This window comes from Numenius arquata, chromosome 7, assembly GCF_964106895.1.
Source record: "Numenius arquata chromosome 7, bNumArq3.hap1.1, whole genome shotgun sequence".
NCBI classification, from domain to species: Eukaryota; Metazoa; Chordata; class Aves; order Charadriiformes; family Scolopacidae; genus Numenius; species Numenius arquata.
In genome coordinates, this window is record NC_133582.1 from 48,480,062 (window position 1) to 48,498,777 (window position 18,716).

General features: G+C 39.5%; 1 protein-coding gene across 1 annotated transcript in view; it reads left to right on the plus strand.

Annotated features, from left to right (window-relative positions):
* Positions 1-17,805: 17,805 nt before the first annotated feature.
* The window catches only part of ZNF385D (zinc finger protein 385D), a 426,763-nt gene continuing 425,852 nt past the window's right edge, over positions 17,806-18,716 (plus strand). The window contains exon 1 of the mRNA XM_074151119.1: positions 17,806-17,908. Coding sequence (XP_074007220.1) covers positions 17,806-17,908 — 103 coding nt within the window. The remainder of the gene's footprint in view (positions 17,909-18,716) is intronic.

The following is an 18,716-nucleotide window of genomic DNA, read 5'->3' on the forward strand; positions in this document are numbered from 1 at the left end:
GCACTGATATAAAATGTTTATTAGGTATAAATATCTTGCCTGGTATTTGATCATTTTCCTACCTCAATAGCTTTTTAAAGACATCATTCACCTGCAAACATTTTAATCCTCTTTTACATGAATAAAAAACTTACACCTCTAATACATGTGATATTCTACATAAAAATACCAACTGTAGGCCATAAAATGTCTGCTCAATTGAATCATAAATTGCAATGCAAGAGTTAATCTGCAAGTAAACAAAGCTTTTAGTCCTGCCTACTTGGTATGCCAGGGAAACATATATTATAGATTACCCCAGATCGTTAAAGTAGCAATATTTCCTTTACACTTGTAGAAATACACTGACCAAGAGTTGCTTATCTAAGGTTTGGTGAGAAAAGCATAGATGGAGTGCCAGGCTGACGGTTGAGCTCAGTGTGCTGACATTTGCTTTTTGTCCATCTAGAAAGGCTTTTCTTGGGGCTCCTTCTGCTTTCTCTTTTCCTAGATGTGAAACAAAAATTATTTCAATATTGGCAGATCCTAAGTTGTTCAAAACTTTCTTTTGTTCATATTCCTTCATTGCACGTCTGTAATTCCTCTCTCTCCTACCCAAATTGTATTCTAACCTGTGCTCTGCTGCTTTTAATAGATATCCAAGGTGGGAGGTGGCGACATGGGGGAGAAGCATGTACCCCTACAGGTTAAATAGAGTTTTCACATTATTTAAAAATTGTTAAATTGGAATTGCAATAAAAATCTATTTATGCCAGGAAACTATAATCTCATCATAGTAGTCAGAAATGAGAGTGTATCATGGCATCCTTCTGACTTTGTTTTTGGTCTTCAGATAACCAGAAATTTCTATGTGAATTGTAATCTTCAAGAAAAAGTTTTAAAATCCTTGTAAAACTTAAGATTTTTAATTTCCATTCTTCCTAAAGAATGTCAACATGAAACAAGGAAGATGTAAGGAAATGGTTATTACTGGAATTTTGCTCTTTAAAAGAATGCTTTATTAAATGGAGTAATGTGTTAAAATGCCATAAGCAGACAAACCTACCTCATGGATCAAAGGACACATATTAATGAATGGAGAAGAATTTACAGCATACCTGTTATTTAACAGCATAAAACAAGTTTCAGGAACATGAAATCCCTAAGTGATTTCTCTTAAAAAAAAAATAAAAAAATATCTGTTTTCTTCCCCCCAGATTCTTAAAAGAGAGACAGATTATAAACATGCTACACAGTTACCAATGAATCATCATATGTTAAGCTTTGATCATCCTCGCTTTACTATATAATGATTTGGTTTCTTGTATCATTACTGAATGTACTTCCATTTGTTAGTCTATGCCAAGTCATTTTTATAATATCACGGATTTTAATAGTGGAATTGTGATAGGTTTTGGGGAAGCAGAGATTGGCCTCAATATTACAACTGTATTTTCATTCTTCTCTAACACCTATTGAGGGACCCTTAGAAAATAGTTTTGGTCTAATTTTATCACCGGTGTAAAAATGAGCAAGATATTAAGGAAACAGGCTACTGATATCTATGGACAGAAAGTACCTACAGAGGAGCTAAGAATTATAAATACTGCTTACTACTATTATAGCTACCTACTACTTCCTTAACTAATCAAAAGCATTAGTGAGTTCTCACACCACTGTGACATATTTAAATAATGTCCTAATTTGGTTTTATCCTCTGAACAATGAAATACAGAGTTTTTCCCAAAGTAATTCAGTTTCTCAAATCCCCTGAACTATAAACCTATCTGTGCTCCCTGTGCGACTCCCAAAATCACACTGCTTGGAGTAAGAGGGGTTGAAAAAAGAAATTGTGTTATAAAAGAGACCAGAAACGGTTTAGAGAGAAAAATAAATACAGAAAAATTAAATAAAAATGAGTTATAGTAACACTCGCAGATAGCAAAATTTTTAAGAGCAAGAAAAGAATTCTGAAAAATGTCAGTTGCAATCAGTGCCAGCAATATCCATCCATCCAGGAAGAAAGAGAGACAGGAGTTACTTGGCTTTAGTTTTGCAGATGTAAGAATTGCAATCTTAATGCTCACTTGGCAAGTGGCAAAAATCCTATAGACACTGATAGGGCCCACACTGCGCTCAATGTCTTTCTGATGCAAGCCTGACATAAAAACCAGCCAACTCACATTGCACCCAGGAGGAGCTTTGCCACTGACTTCCCTGGCAACAGTGCTGGACCTTTTGCCTTTGGGCCGTGAGGCTTAAATCAATGAGATTTCTGCTTCAAATTAGGTCATGTATTCCAAACCCAGTCCTGCAGCGGATTTTCTCTTTCACAGGTTGGTTTTTTTTTTTTTTTTTTGTTATGACTACATCAGGTTCAGATCCATAATCTGGTACAGAAGAGGATCAGTTTTCCATGTACACATTAAGGTGTGCATGGATGCTATGCTGTGTTAAAGATTCGATCAATTTGAGCTCGATTCGGCTGTGACGTAATATCCTTTGGTCTCAGTAAAACAAAAGTAGAGATAAATATGGCCTACTTTTTCCTACATCAGAGAAAAATAAGATTTTGAAAATTAAAAAACCCTAGATTTATTTGATGCTGCTTTTAAAATTTTCTTTGAAAAGGTTTAACTAATGCAGATTAGCAATCTGTAGCCAAAATTTGTTTTAACAAAGCTGAACATCTTGTTTGCTGTCTTAAATATTGAAATAAAAATGCTAGAAGCTAGTGACTATCTTGTAATATTGTGTAATTTATCTGAGCATATCAGTCTTGTTTAGAAGCAAAAGCTTCAATGTAATAGAACTTCTTTTCAAAGGAAAATATAGCCTAAAGGATATGCATCACACTTCATTTCCAAAGCCCTAGGAGAACTTCTTTTCAAGAGTCTTACAAATTATGCTCATTTTTTCAGAATGCATCAACAGAAAAGTACTAAAAGATTGGAAGGTAAGACAAATGTCAGCATTTCTAATTGTTGTTATTCTGTGTGTGTGTATGTGTACACACAGTCTGTGACGTCGAACAGCACATTTTTGCATAATGGAAATTCTATATATATTCATTTGTGTAGTTGCAAGTTGAGCATTCTTTATAGAAATAGGCAGCATTTTAGTATTTCTGCTTTCCTCTCAGTGCAATAATTGTCATTGCCATGTTATTTGAAGATACATAGAATGCATTATCAAGTACTTAAGTGGTGTACTTTGGCATTGTACGTTAAGAGGATAATATTTAGTCCAATATGATAATTATGGGGGAAAAAAAAAACCCAGGGAACAGTAAACATCTAACTTGCAAACAAAGACCCACTGGAAAAGATAGACTAGACTTGGATTTTCACACAAAACTTTTAAAAAATTGCTTATTACATTTATTTAGTTTGATTAGTTTATTTACTTTGATTAAACAGTGAGTGCAAGTAGATTGTTCTCTGTTAGCAGGTGTAATTTTCAATTTTCTCTCTCTACTGAACCCATTTTGCTCTGGTCCCGTTTTTGTACTGCCTGTATATGACCGCTTTCACTTCTATTTTACAAGCAGTGAGAGAACAGATTAAATTATCTCTGTAAGGATATGTCATCTCTGAGCACTGGAGCCTGGTGCAGATCTCCTTGAGTCGATGTGGATTTGAATAGATAAAGATGTACAGTGCAGCATTTTACCAGCGTACTTACTGGCACAAAAACCATTCCCACAGCGCTGCTGTACCACTTCCAGCCTTGATCCAGCCTCATGTGCTGCTAGGCTGGGGCTCACATTCCTCACTGCTGCTGGCTAGTGGATGTGAAGCCAGCTCAGCTCAGCTGTCGCTCATCTACCTACACAGTATACATGCAAAAAGTAGGAAGCTACCAAAACCATGGAAAATCTTGTTTTCTGTTGAGCGAAGCCATCTCCAACATATATGTCCCATATTCTACAGCAAAATTATCTTTGTGGAACACCTGTACTAACTTCACTGTGCACTCATGACATGCCCATGACTCGAATATGTCATGACCACACTCATGACATATAGGCCTTACAAAAACCTACAAATGCTTTAAATCAGAGATATTTCTCTAAATGTCATAAAAAGATGATATATATATATATATACAATTCTCTGTCTCAGCCAGTCTATCATAGAGGAGGTTTCTCTTTGCTGAAAAGCATGCTTTGGCTTGAAAAGAACGTCAAAGAGTGAAGTCAGTTGAGTCAAGGCTCACTGGAACTGTCTTGTCAACAGAAAGATTAACGTATAGCATTTAAGACAAGGTTGGTTACCCATTTCAGAGAGATTCCGAAAAAGCTGAGGGAGTTGCTGTTTGGATGGATGTGTCTGTACTTGCTGCTCAGCTACACAAACGTTCTTGACGTGGTACCCACCGAGGACTTTGGATGGAAATCTCACAACTTACAGGTGAGGGTTTCTTGAATGTCTGCTAAGAAAAAGATTTTGGACAAAACACACTCCTGCATGACTCAGTATTAAGCAAGTGCAGAAATGACTGGTATTTGTGAAGTAAGGGAAGTGACCCAGGCCATGCTTGGACTGTGGAAAGGGAACTCTCATGCAAAAGGGAATCCCAGTTACTAAGCAAAGGGCATGCAGAGCTCCAGTTTGGGTCACAGAACACTGCATTAAGCTGTATACACTGTGGAAAACTGTACCAGGTAAGATAAAGGCTAGTGTAAAGAAAAAGATAGAGGTATTGTGATGGATAACATCACTGTGCAGGAATTTTAAAGATTTGCTTGACAAACATCATGAACCAAGAGGATGGCAAAATCCCTAGCTCTGGGGCATAATTTCCAGGAAGAATGGCTAATATTGAAATTTATGTTTGGACTAACCAAGGTGTATGTCAGCTTTGCAACCAAAAAGTTATGTGAGAAGCAATGCGTGAAAGGAGCCTCAGTTCCACTTTGCAATGAATGAGTGCGCTTCAGTGGAATACAAGGGTACATGATTTCTGAAAATGAGGAACAGCAGAGAGGGATTTATAAATTATTGATTTTGTCTAGGTTCCTTCCCCTGCTGTCTGAGAAAGCTACTGCAGGAATCCCAAATACATGCAAAGTAGAGAAAGACTTTGGGAACTGAAAGGGCTAGTGAAAGTCTGCAGTTGTGAGGTACTGTGACAATGCAGAAAATGTGAACTCCTGGGTGTATTTTGCATATTCCATATAAGTGTATGTATTGCAAGGACACTACTTTATGTAGGTCTTGACTGTGCATGGACACGGCAGAATGTGGCAGAGAATATATTTGTACCATACAACAGGAAAGAGGAAACATTCATTTATTCGGCTCAGATAGGAGTTTGTTCCTTCCATAGTGATCTCCAAAGACAATAGTTTTTGCAACAATATTAAGGCATCCTATCGATGGACATGAGAGGATGAGGGAAAACTTTCTTTTTCTTAGAGGAAGCTGTAGGAGTTGCAATTTCCCTGGCTGGAAAGTGTGCAGTTAATGACAGGTTGGGTCTAAGGCAAGTGCAGTAAAAAAGCCTTATGTGCCCAAGGGAAATTTATGGGGAAATGTGTTAATGTAGTAATGAGATTCATCTGTAGTTGACATATCAAAGATAAATGTCAACTTATCTATTTGTTAATGGATCTATTAAAAGCTTTGTTTATACTTTCTGTCTATATTTTTTTTTTCTCAAGCACTTACACACAGATGGACTGTGCAAACAAATACTTCATTAAATGTGGAACTTGGAGCCAAGTGAACACTTGCAGTCCAGAATCATGTCAATTAACCCAATTTAATTGCTTTCTTGATCCAGCCCCCCTTTTTAACATTTCTTTTTAGGTTTTTGGATAAGACCAGAGGGGCACTGAGTAATTCTATATGACTGAATGACTCCATACATCCTATTTTATTAATAAAAATACAATCTGTGCTCTCAAAATGGCACAATCAAACAACACAAACACCCAAATCCAAAAAGCTTAGTTACAATGAGTCACTGAGGCAAAATTGGCAGGAACAGCCTAAGATTCCCCAGCTCAAGTGAGGTGGTGAGGGGAGAAGAATCCTATTTAAATATGACAACCATTTTGTTTAAAATGATTTCTAAGATGCATTTTTCCTACCGCTAAACAGCTACTTTTTCAGTATCAATAGTTCAAAGAAATTTGGCTTTAAGTTGAACTAATGATTCATTTTATGTCTAGTTGCAACATACACACCTAGGTTTACCACTTGGCCACAAAAAATATTTTAAGTGGAGAGAATTCTAGAGTATGTAATAGGAAACTGAGTTTTATCTACAGCTAGTTGTATAGCACGGAAAAGACTATTTTGTGATTAAATATAATATGCACAGTGGAAATGATTAGCTTGATTTTCTGGGAAAACAAAAATTTACTTCCTTAGACCAGGAACCAAATCTTCTAAAAACTGACAGCAACTGGATCTTTTGTTATTTCTTAATGACTAAGAATAACAGTATGAGTTTTCAATTTGCTCTTGAATGATCTTTTCAATGAAGGAAAGACCAAATCATTTAAGAAGATGCATTTAATCCTAGATTTTTGAGAGCTGCATCACCAGAATGTGGTCGCATGTAGGACTTCTGAATGAAATTCTGCACAATCATTTCACAACTTACAAGCAGGTAAAATGTTATATGTCAAAACCTAAAATTGTAATATTTTCATTTCTGTTACCTCACAAGTGTACATCTCATTACCTTTGGCAGGTATATGTGGTATTTCTGAGTAATTAGATGAAGGACTTTTGCTATGCATGTTTTCTGGGGTCGGGGTAGAGGATTGATCATGTGATGCCATATGCCTTTGCAAATAGATAACCGATTTTTTTTTCTCCCTAGTGTGAAAAAAAGAAACCACACTTTAAATAATAGTTAGTGAATATCAGTTACTGAACCCATGAAAACTTTAGGACTACAAGCAATTTTATCCGTCCTCTCAGTTGTTCAAATGCTATGTTAATAGTAGAAACTTAAATGTGAAGTTGTTTGTATGTCAACACATGGTGATTTTTCTTTTAATTTCAACTTTTCAGACCCTCCACAGTTTCCTATAAATCCATGTCATTTGAGCAATTCCAATATCTGTGAAAATCCAGAATTTGCCATTAAGCAAACAGAATTCTCCTCTGCTGAAAAAGCATGTGATTGAGCATGATGTCTCCAATGTATCTCTCCAAATAAACATTTAATTGCTTGGTCCTTCTGAACAATGTTAAAATAATAACTTAAAGCAACATAAACTCTCATTCGGTTTTCTCATTATGCTCAGTGAAGTTAATGGGACTGTATGTGTGCTTAAGCATATTCTCTAGAGCTTTCTTTATAGGTTGCAGGTCAAAATGGCAGGGGGATAATATTTAATCAAGGAAGCAAGGTTTAGTTCAAGCTTCCACTGCACTGTTATGTCTAATAGTGAAGGAAATTATTTAAAAACTGCTGGCACTAAGTCTGTATTCAGCATGATTTCAAAACCACAGAATAGTCTATTAAATTTTTCTGGCATGTGAAACTTGGAACATGAAAAGTTAAGGGACTGTTCCTGTAAATCCCTTGCTTGCAAGAATAAGTACTTACAGCGCTGAACTGAAAATCCTGAAGTTCTTTCTGAATTTTCACTGAAAGCCAGGCAAAATCAGGGACTTAAGAGGGCAGGCACCCAGCTTGGCACCTGGCTCATACCCAAGATCAGTCAGAATCCAGATCCAGCCAGTATCTCTGCTTAAAACCCACTGAGAAAAACAATTTAGCAGGAACTTTTAGGAGCATCCCTAGCAAGCAACGAAGAGGTGTCTGCCCCACAAATGTACCTTGGGCCAGTGTTTTAAATACAATTTCAACCTAAAATATGGCCGAAAAATAGGAAATCTCCCTTTCAGTTGATAGCCTCGTAGTTGGAATACTTATTTAGAAAGTAACAAATTCCAGTTCAAATCTCTTTTCTGCTCTGTCAGAATTAAATCTCTCTCTCTTTTAGGAGTCGACATTAACCATTGGCCCTATACACTCTTCCAAGGAAGGAGCATGTTTTCAGTGTTGCAGCTGATTGTGGGTCATAATTGTTATAAGATATATATGACATATTTATGTCATAGAAAAAATAAGAGCATAAATTTGTTAGGAAAACCCGTGGGAATTTTTACTTCTACTCCCTGGAATATTTCTGTATTTTCTTTTAGCAGTGTCTAAATAGCTTTGTGAACTGCCAGTTTTCTAATTCTCTATAGAGTTTCCTTTGAATGGACGTTTCCCTTCCTTGGAACGTCTTCCCGTAGACACATGGCACAACATTACTGATTCTCTTTTGGGAGTGAAATACTTATAATTTAGGCATTGTATTTCATACTTTTAGGTGATTATACTATGTATTAGATAAGTCCTATTCATTAGATTTCATCTTTTGTTTTTACTGAGGCAACTTTCCCATTGACAGACACAGGAATAGAAATTAAATAAGGTAAGCTGAGCTTTGATCCAAACTGAGTTTCTCTTCCTTTGATATTTGGATACAGAAAATATTAACCTGCTCCAAAGCATGGGAACACTATCTAATGTTTCATATGCCTTGGGTTTATCATATTCTTACCAGGCTCTTTACAGTTCTGGTACCTAAAATTGCAGCCACATGTGATTTAGAAAATATAATTATAGTATACATGGTAGGAAAGTTCTATTCTCTGAAACATCATTAAATTTAATTCCAGTGTTTGTAGATCAATTTGGTGAACTTCCATCTTATCAGAATAAATAACACTTCTAGCTATGCATTATTCAACGTCTGCATATGCTCAATCCTGCAGTTCACACAGGAAGAATTACTAAAATCAGTATCATCATTTAAGATGAAAATTTTACAGAATGAGACCAGTATTTTTGAAACTTTCATCTAACATTGACCTAAACTTGGTATTGTATTATCCAAAATATTTTTGAAAATTCTGGGTAAAGTCCCAAGACCTTTGAAGTCAATTGACTTTATTGGATACAGAGGTTCACGTATCTTCTTTTTTCTATTGCAATTTAGGTAATTGTGGAGCAAGATCTGATACATTTTAGAAAAAGTTTCCTTCTGTGTGAATGAATACTTAATATATCTGGTTAAGTATGAGTGGAAGGGACTGCCTGTGGTGCCAGATGCACCTAAGTCTAAAAGGGTGTTGCATTGCTCTGTTGAATTGCTTTGGCTTTTAATATTCAGGCTTTTTGTCTCTGGTTTCTTACAGCAGTGCTGTACAGAGTGCTTCTAGAAGTGAAGAGGGACTCTAGGTATGTAGACTTGAATTATCAATATTTATTTATTTATTTTTATGCAGTTTTGCTCAAATTTGTATTGAGTTAGAGTTCTGAAAAAAAATTTATAGTATTCAAAAATATAGCCTAGTGTAGGCACTTTACATTTTTGGTTTTGGCAAACCTACATTTTTATTCCTGTGATATGTTTTGAAGACTGGAGAGACCTAGAATTATCTTTTCTGCCATTAAACCAAACTCATGCTACAGGTGTCCCATGGGATGAAAATGCCATGTTAAGAACATGTGTCTTATAATTTTTAGCTCTCTGATCACTGTTTGTTTTATTGGCATGGTCAATGAAATGGAAATGAACTACCAGCTATTTAAGAAACAACTAAGTTACACATGATGTATATAACTCTGTTCTATATAGAGAATGCCTCTGAGAGGTATAGGGTTATGAAATCCAAAAAGATCCAATGTATTCATGCTGAAAAATATGAGATGGAAATAAAAATAGGGAAGGCAGATTTGGAGCAGTTATATGTGTGTAGTGTCTTTTAGTTTTACCATAGCTAGACAGAAAAAAAAAATAGAAAAACATTCATCATTATTGACAACTCTATTTGTGGTTTGCCGGTTTTTAAAAGTCAGGTGGTTCCATGGTGTGTATCTGATACATGTCATGCGTCTCCATAACCCTTCCTGCTGCGGCTATTAAAGCTCAATGTGAAAAAATGTATGGGGAACTCAAGAGGCGTCAAACACTAAATTGTATTTTTATCTCTAGTTTATAGGACAGACAGAGGCTGGTTGTGACAAGCTGAAGCAACCCTGGAGAGGAATGCTGCTTTCCTGTGGTCAGCAACACGGCACTGGCTTCCAGGAGCAGTGTGTTACACAGCTCAGCTCTGCATTGGGTAAAACAGAAGCTGCTTCTTGTCTCCTGTCCCCATTTCCTACATAGGACACAAACACTGTTTTCTCTTTCTCTATTCACCTAGTACTGTGGAAATGTTTATTTTGACCAAGACTGAAAGACCACATCGGTGAGGCCAAAATGCATCCATGAGAACTGTGCCTGGTTGTAGAGCCCCTGCGGTTGCCCATGCAGCGGTGAAGAAATGCTGCATTTCACACAGTTCTGGTCTCTGCCAGCTGTGGGATGTGCCGATCAGCAAGACAGCACATGACTTGACATGCATCACAATTGTGAACGTTACCAGCACCTGCTTTTCACTGCAGGATGAGACTATTCTTCTAATGTGTGTATGAAAAGTTTTCGCAGGGAAAAGGGACGCATTGGTTAGCCTCCCACTGATGGTCTAGATGTCACCCTTCCACCACTGAACCCTTTCCTCCGCAGGCCAAAAGAGCAAAATTGCAAAAATTCTATTGTTCAGGGCAAATAGGTTTCAAAGAGGTTAAGTGGTGTGTGCCATTGTATTGTGGTAGTTCTCTTCATAGCACATCAAAGAAGGAGGAAGCAGTGAGACAGAGGTGTCACGCAGTAATATTGCAATAACCTAGGAACCTGTCAGCATGTTCTGCTAGACGGTCAGGTCATCAGTGTCAATGTCCTGGAATTCAGCTACTGAACATGACAGGGTTCACCCCTTGACTCTGAATGATCCCTGAACACTGCATGGGTCCAAAATTAAAAGGAACAGAGAATAAACCCTGAACAGAAATGGTTCCATAAGGGGTGAGTGAAAGCACCAAAGAAACTTGAGGAAGGATGAAGGCAACTGGAAATATAAAGAAACATTGTTATATAGTGATTAGTGGGGAACCAGCCAAAGGAAAAAGAATTAATGCTAGTGATCAAGGATCTCCTGTACACCTAATTCCAAAGGAATTTCCTTACTTTGGTTCCATATTCTTCATTGATGTTACATAGAGGCACACGGAATGTTTTCTTAAAATTATAGCGGAGTGGTTCTTAAATACCTGTTTATACTTATATTGAATATTAATGTAGCAGTTCTTTCAGTAATTACATGGTTATTGATGTAGGGGGAAACACAGACCAAATTATGTAATTTTGAGACACGTTTAAAAATTGCAAATCTGTCTTACTCCATGTGTATGAATGCTAGCGCATTCTCTTTACCAAAAACACCAAAAGCAACAGTTTTTGACTAAAAGCCAGGGAAACGTCATGTAATGTAGTTGTAGTGCATTTGATGGGTGATTAGACCTCTGTAACTGTATGAGTTTAGTTACATTAACATGTTACTCGGTAAGGATGTAGCACAGCCAGCGTTTGATGGGCTTTTAGCCACTGCAGGTAGGGCCCAATCCCAGATGCCATATTCAAGCATAACTCTGGTGGAATAGAAAGTGAAACCCTGAATTATGGTCGCAGAAACAAAGATCAAACAAACCATTTGCAGTGGCTGGTACCATAAAATCTGTGGCAGGTTTTCTGCAAGCTCCTGCGACCTGCTGTATGCTGGAGGGATGCTACAGATGCTGCGGCTGTTGGCGGGGAGGTGCACAGCCAGCAGAGGTAATGGTTCGTTCAGTACGCTCCTTTTGCAGCCCCTGGCAATAGGTTTTCTGCATTTTCCTACAGAGCTGCAAATAGAAACTAAGGCTGTGTCTGACTCACTGAACCTTTAAGCACGTGACAGGTAAAAAAGAGCTAGCCCTTTTTTTTTTTTTTTCTTTTCTTTTTTTTTTTTTTTTTTTTTTTTTTTTTTCAGAGTGAGCTCCCACTGCGGGGCAATGGCTTTGGTCTAGGTAGGATATGAAATTTTGCTCTCTCTGTACATTTCTGTTCATATCTGTAAGGACTAAATTCTTAGTCCAGATTCTATCATCAGTTTTATTATGTTAAACTGACTTCAATTTATATTATTAATATTTTTTTTAAGTAAAGCACAGCAAATATGCTTCTGACACAGTGACAGGGAAACATATTTATATCAGGGACCAAGTTGAACACTGAGAAAGATTGATAATCAACATAGGAAATAAACTAGGAGTTTCAGATTATACAAAATGTGTGTCCAAAAAGGAAGAAATGGGAATTTTCTCTCAAACTGCTAAATTTGGTTGCTAAGGAATTCAGAAAATTAAGGGAAAATCTATTTCATTTTGGAAAGAAGTAGGAAGGAAGATCTCTTTAAACTTTCTTACCACAGCTATTCCTTTCTTAAACTCTGCGACTGGGGTAATTATAAGATGAATTTAGCCTTTTATGACTGACCTCCTAATTCTTCTCTCAAAGATCCCTGGGCATATTTTTGCTCTATATTTATCTAAAATCCCATTCCTCAGAGTATCCAGAGCAGAAGCTTTAGCAAATACCTAAGACCAGTGTGCCCTCTTGGGATCCTCTCTTTCCCATCTTAAAGATTATTTGTCTTTTGATCCAGCTCTTGAGCAGCATTTCCATTTCATTAACTAATATAAGGGACCAAGAGGTGCCCCTACAATAAATCCATAGCTTTGAAAGCAGAGATTTTCTTTACATGAGTTTTGTATTTCAGTCACCAAAACTCGCTTGACCTGAAAGAACAGTAAATATTCAGGTTTTTTGGGGGGGGGTTTATACTTGTTTTTACAACTCTTATTTAATTCAGAAACCTCCCAGTTTATTTGTGAGCTACTAAAGGGTGGTGCCTGGAAATTCATGCTTGTATTGCTTGAAATGTTTGGTCACTGGGTTAGTGATGGACTTGTACATGCAGTTTCCTCAGCCTGCTCTAAGTAACAGTGAAATATTGAAGTATCTTCAACTTCAATACTAGGATAAATGAACCTGAGATTACAAATCTCGTCGTTGTTCAGTATATTGGATGAAAAGACAAAAATGTGCAGACAACTGTCTCATAACAATATCCCAGAGACAGGACTGTGATTTAAGTAGTTCCCTCTGATCAGATTTGAGTAAAAGTTCGAGTAAAATGAACTTTTGGCAGGACATCCAATATGTAATAGGATCATTTCAAATTTGACCTTCCAGAATAGTAACTGGAATGCTCTAAGGTGAAAGCTGTATCCTGTGAGCTTTCTGCATTTCCATACTTAACCCCACTGCGTGAAATGGGAATTCTGCCCAACTGTGCATCCACCCAGCACCCCTGACTCTTTGGGCAGACCCTCAATTGCTTTTTATAGTCAACTGGATCAAATTCTGTGTGGCATGAAAAGGGCACAGTTTATGAATTGCATCTTGTGTCCTACCCATTGGAAATGAATCCCTTCACTTCCACTTGCCGGAAAACAAGTTTTCTGTTGTTAGGCATAATAATGGAAGGAACAGAGGTGCATGGAAAGAAACACGGGCAAGGGCATAGAGAATAGAAATGTTGCTTTCCAGTGTGATGTTGTTTCACAGATACCTACTCTATTTCCCTAGTTTCCAGGAATAGGAGAAGCAATATTAAACTTAAAAGAAAGATTCTGGGAAGTCAAGTATACATTGAACTTTGGGAATATGTAACCTGAAAATTAAACTTTGTAGATACAAAGATAAGTCACTATTTCTGCTTTATTCAACATAAAATTGTAGCGGTTGTCTTTTTTTGTCAGACTTTCAGTACTAAGATCTGACTCCATTGCACATTCCTTTTTATAAGGAATATCTAGTCCTCTGAACCTACCCCACCACTTCTGAGCACAGGAAGCAAAGAATATGACTTGTTTAAGGTTGGCCTTGAAGTTTTCCTCAAACAGCCTTGGCCAGCAGTGCTCTCATGGTTTTGAGCTGGTGGGGATCCCCGCTGCCCACCGTGCAGGTGCTGTACCTTTTCTGAACTTGGTGCCAGCATGTGCTCAGCTGCTCTTAGCACATGAAAGAAAGAAGACTCAGAAAGATTATACTGAGGATTATAAAGTTGTGGTGGGGGTGGGTGCTACTACTGCCAAGGCAAGGGCCACCATAGCCTAACTCCTGCCCTGTGCCTTGTCTTGCAGCTGGTACCAAAGCCACCCTGTTGTTTCTCCAATTCCTCCAGCGGTAGGAAGCACAAGAGGAGCGTACACAGGCCGACCCAAAGCAAGGCATGAATATAGCTGAGGTTGCTGCGAAAGAGCAAGATGGGGTACTGGTGCCAGTTTAGCTGGTTTATCACAGCTTTGCACCTGCACTTTTGCAGCTGCGGGCAGGTGAGTTAGCCCAGAAAAAAAGAGGGTGCTTGTGGCTTTTGTCTGCTTTGTACAAAATCACCTGCATATTTACATAATGCATTATAACCTGGTGGCATCTTCTGGAGGGGCAGAGATTTCCATGTGGAGTGTGAAGTGGTGCTCTGCAAGGAATTGGTGTCATTTTGTGAACTACTTTTCTACTCCATCTATCTTTCCTCTCTTTGGCCAGGTTAGGAGACAGCAGATATCTTCAGAACCAAAAGACGTTAAGAGAAAATTCTTGTCAATGGTAAATTACAAGGATGTTGCCAGCAAGTTTTGGATTGGAAGGTGAGAAGGGGCAGAACTACCTTGGGGCTTCTAGATAAGAGCTGGTTTGCTACCACGGACTGAGCTGAAGCCTTACAAATTTGAGGTCATCTCCCCAGGTGGACTGACAAGGCAGAAGGTACTGTATATTCCCCTTTCCAGAGGAAGCAAGTATAATAATTTCAGCACTGAAAATGGTACTATTGGAAATTCTTCCATGTTATTCTTAGGTAAAACAACAGATGCCTAAGCAAAAAAAGCAAGTATGGCAATGCTCCTATTTCTGAAGGTCCAAATAAGTCAGTTTAGTATAAGCAAAATTTAGAATGTGTATTCAAATCACCAGTCTATTTAATGTATCTATGTAAAGAATATGTTAAACACAGAGATATGACATCCAAATAATCCTTCACCAGTGGAAAAATGGCCTCAAGTTAATTCATGAAAACCCTACATATTCAACATTAAATGAGCAGGAAAAATAAACAAAAATTAACTTGCAACTTATGATGCTACATTAAGAGAATGACAGTATGATACATAGAGGCACCATATAGCATTTCAATATTATCATTTTGTGATATCTGTGCCTTTTCTTTTCAACAGAGGCTGCTCATATTATCCACTACACCTTTTGTGAGCATATGATGAATAAATGTGATGGTCTTTTAAATCACATACACTACACTGTATAATAATATTTAAGAAGACTCTTGTGTCTTTCACTCCTTCAAAAAAGAAAAAGGAACGTTATTAAATGTTGATCGTGGAAAAATCAATCTTTCAAGAAGGGGTTGCGAATATATTTTCTCAGCTGTGGGAGTTTCTGCAAAAATACCCCTTTGCGCAAGGACAAATTTAAGTATGTAAGGAAGGTATAAGTCTTTTTTTTTGCTTCTTTCCTCTTTATTAAACCTGTTCTGGAATATTAATTTTACATACAACTATTGCAGACTTTTCCTTCTCACTAATTCCTTGGTTTATATGCTTTATGTTTTTATATCATTTAAAAATATTGCTCTCTACAAAACTTTTTTACACCCTGTTCTTAATTTGCATTCCAACCAATTGCTGTAGGAGTTTCATGTTCCTTGCAAAAGGAGATACATCTCCAGATGTGTTTTCTTTTGTTTTTCTTTCTTCCTCCTTCCTTGTGTAAATACTGTTATAAGAGTACATTTAACAAAAGACTATTCACTATTAAAAACATCCTCATGTAGAACAGCAGTGACATGATACACCACACACCCACTTGTGTAGTCTTTATCAATAACAACAGAAACAGGATCAAGCGATAGAAATAGACGTGATTTAAATCAGTCATTTCAGGAGTGTATTTATTCAAGATCCTTCAAGTGCAGATGAATAGCAGGTTTCTAAATGTGATATTTTGACTGTAAGCAAATGAGTCATTATTTATATTATAGTGCAACAGAGTTGGGCAAGAACAACACTACAAGAGGGAATAAACAGTCATATCTAATTGTTTATTCTATTACATTCATCACCACAGGGTGCATCTGTACATGTCAGGTCAAGGTCAGTGATCCTGGTTCACATGAATCACTCTCAGTGCTAATGAAAACCACCCCTGATGCAGCATGTTCAAACACCAGCAGCTTCAGCAGACAACATCTGACTGACTCACTTCTGCGAGCCAGGATTCACAGGTGAGGCAGAACGGCTGGGGGGAATTCAGGGCTTAGGATGGATAACAGATTAGCAGAAGCTGTTGGAGGAGATCAGCATTGGAAAAAAGGTGGCTAATTTTTAACTAGAGGACAAAACAGTGCTTTTGCATTGTAGGCAATGGCTCCTTTACACCTTGGCTGTTTGAGTTTCAAAGCCAAAGAGAGTCTTCAAAAACAATAAAAAAAAATGACTTGGTTCTGAGTCAGTTTCCAAAAAATAAGTTTTAAAGTTATGATAACAATGAATCCTAATTATCTTTCTCCACTAACTTCTTGAAGTCAAGGAAACAAAGACAGAATACAGTGGCACAGGAAAGAAGTTTTATTTTCCTTTTCTTTTTTTCTTTTTTTGAAAGAAGGATCGCTGCAAATTCTGCATACGTTTTCTCTGCATTTCAAAGTGTCCAGATAGAAAGAAGGATACGCCTGGTGGAGTTGCTGACGACATATATATATATATATGTATGAATGAAAAACTAAAAATCAACTATGGAATACCTTTTCAGGGCTATTGCAGTGACTGCTATAATTTGACATACAGGTGGATTTATTATCAAGCTTACAAAGAAGTTATGTGCATTATTTGTACTTAGGAAACAGGCTGCTCTGCCAAAGCCTCAGGGCTGCAACTGCATTTCAAACTACTTTTTGTTGCCTTAAAATTGCTAATATTCCATCTCCCTGTGCCTGTAACTTTTTAATCACTAAATCTGATTTTAAGAAGCCAACAATTTTCAGAGAATATTACGTTTCTTACATTGCAATGATCAGAAATTTTAGAGGGCCCATGCCCAAGGCAAGAGGAGGAACGCGACGGCTGGGGGAGTCCCCGGGACTCTGGCGAGGAAGAGGGTGCTCCGCGGAGGTGAGGGAGGGAGGAAGGCTGCTGTCTCACCACACATGGGCTTGTGGGAGGTGGGAATCTCAGGTTGAGTTACTCATCGTTATGGAGTCGGGAGTGTGCAGAACCAATGATTTTGATGGCAGGAGGTAACGTACACATGTTTTTCAGCGAAGGTGCTGTAGGAGGACCTGCCGGCGGGCAGGAGGAGGTTTATGCTGAGGGCTGTCATTTCCCAAGCGTGGAAGCCTTCTGGTCCCGGGAGCCCACCACCGCCTCCTCCGATGTTTTCCCTCCCCGCGGTACGAACAGGGGGCTGCCGCCGCTCTGCCCCCCGCCCCCCACAGACGGCTGCCGTGCACGGACCGGGCCGGGCAGGGGGCCGATCCCCGGCGCTCCGTGAGGCCGCCCCCGGCTGAGCGAGGCGGGGGGGCGCGGGGCGGTGCTGCCCGGCGTGGGGTGTAGGGGGGGGGGGGTTTGCTCCGCGCTGCCCGTCCGTCCGCCCCCGCTGATTGACACCGGGCCGGGCGGAGGCGGGACCGCCGGGGACCGCGCTGCTCCCGCCCGCCGCCGCCGGGCAGCGGGTCCCGCGGTCCCTCTCCGCCCCCGCGCTTTCCCCGCCAGCCTCCGGCGCTGCGCGGAGCCGCCGCCCGCGGCATGGCCGGCGCGCTGGGCAGGGGGGCGGCGGGCTGGCGGATGCGGAGCGCGGCGGGCGGCAGGAAGGAGAAGCCGCCGGGCGGCAAACCCCAGCCGCGGCACGGTAAGGGGGCGACCGCGGCGGGGCTGGGGTGGGGTGGGTGAGGAAGCCCCGCGGTCTGTGCGGGGCACCCCCGCGGGCCAACTTGTCTGTGACTTGCTTGACCCGCTCGGCTCCTTTGGGGCAGGGCGATCTTTTCCGTCCCCGTTCTACGCCCAAACTCCGCCGAGCTGCGCCTCATGCCTTTTATTTACCGCGTACCGAGGCGAGGGGAGAGGAACGGTGTGTTTTGGCATCTTGCTTTGATAGCGGCTCCTTTGATTTTTGGGGAAAGCGTTTGCAGCCTGGCAAACGCCGGCGAACCTGAGAAGAGTCCTCGAAATCTTTTTTGGCTTTTATCTGCCTGGTCTAAACGCTCGAGAAGCGCTGTTAAAAATACTTGCCCTGTGTGCTTTCGTCTTCCTCCCCCTTTACTTGTTCGGGGAGATAGATGCTCTTTTCTGAGCGGCAGGCAAACAGTCTTCCAAAACCAGATCCTGACTTTGAAAACATGGAAGGGAATGGTGTTGCATGAACTATTGAAAACAAGCGTTCAGATTTGTGACCCATTGTGTGCTGAACGGTGAATGCGGTTACCCAGAGCCAAATCTGTCATGTACGGTTTCCCTCCTGCACCTTGACTGTCACCGTTGTCTGCTTTGATGATCAAACCCAACTGCTTGTGGAGGTACAGTCTCAGTGTCTGGAAATCTCCTTAGAATTTGTTCTAGCCGTGGATTCCCCATGGGCTTTAAACCCGCTATTTGGCTAAGCGGGTTTGCAGAAGTCTCTGACCTAACCCCTTCAAGGATAAAGTAACAGTTTTAAGTTG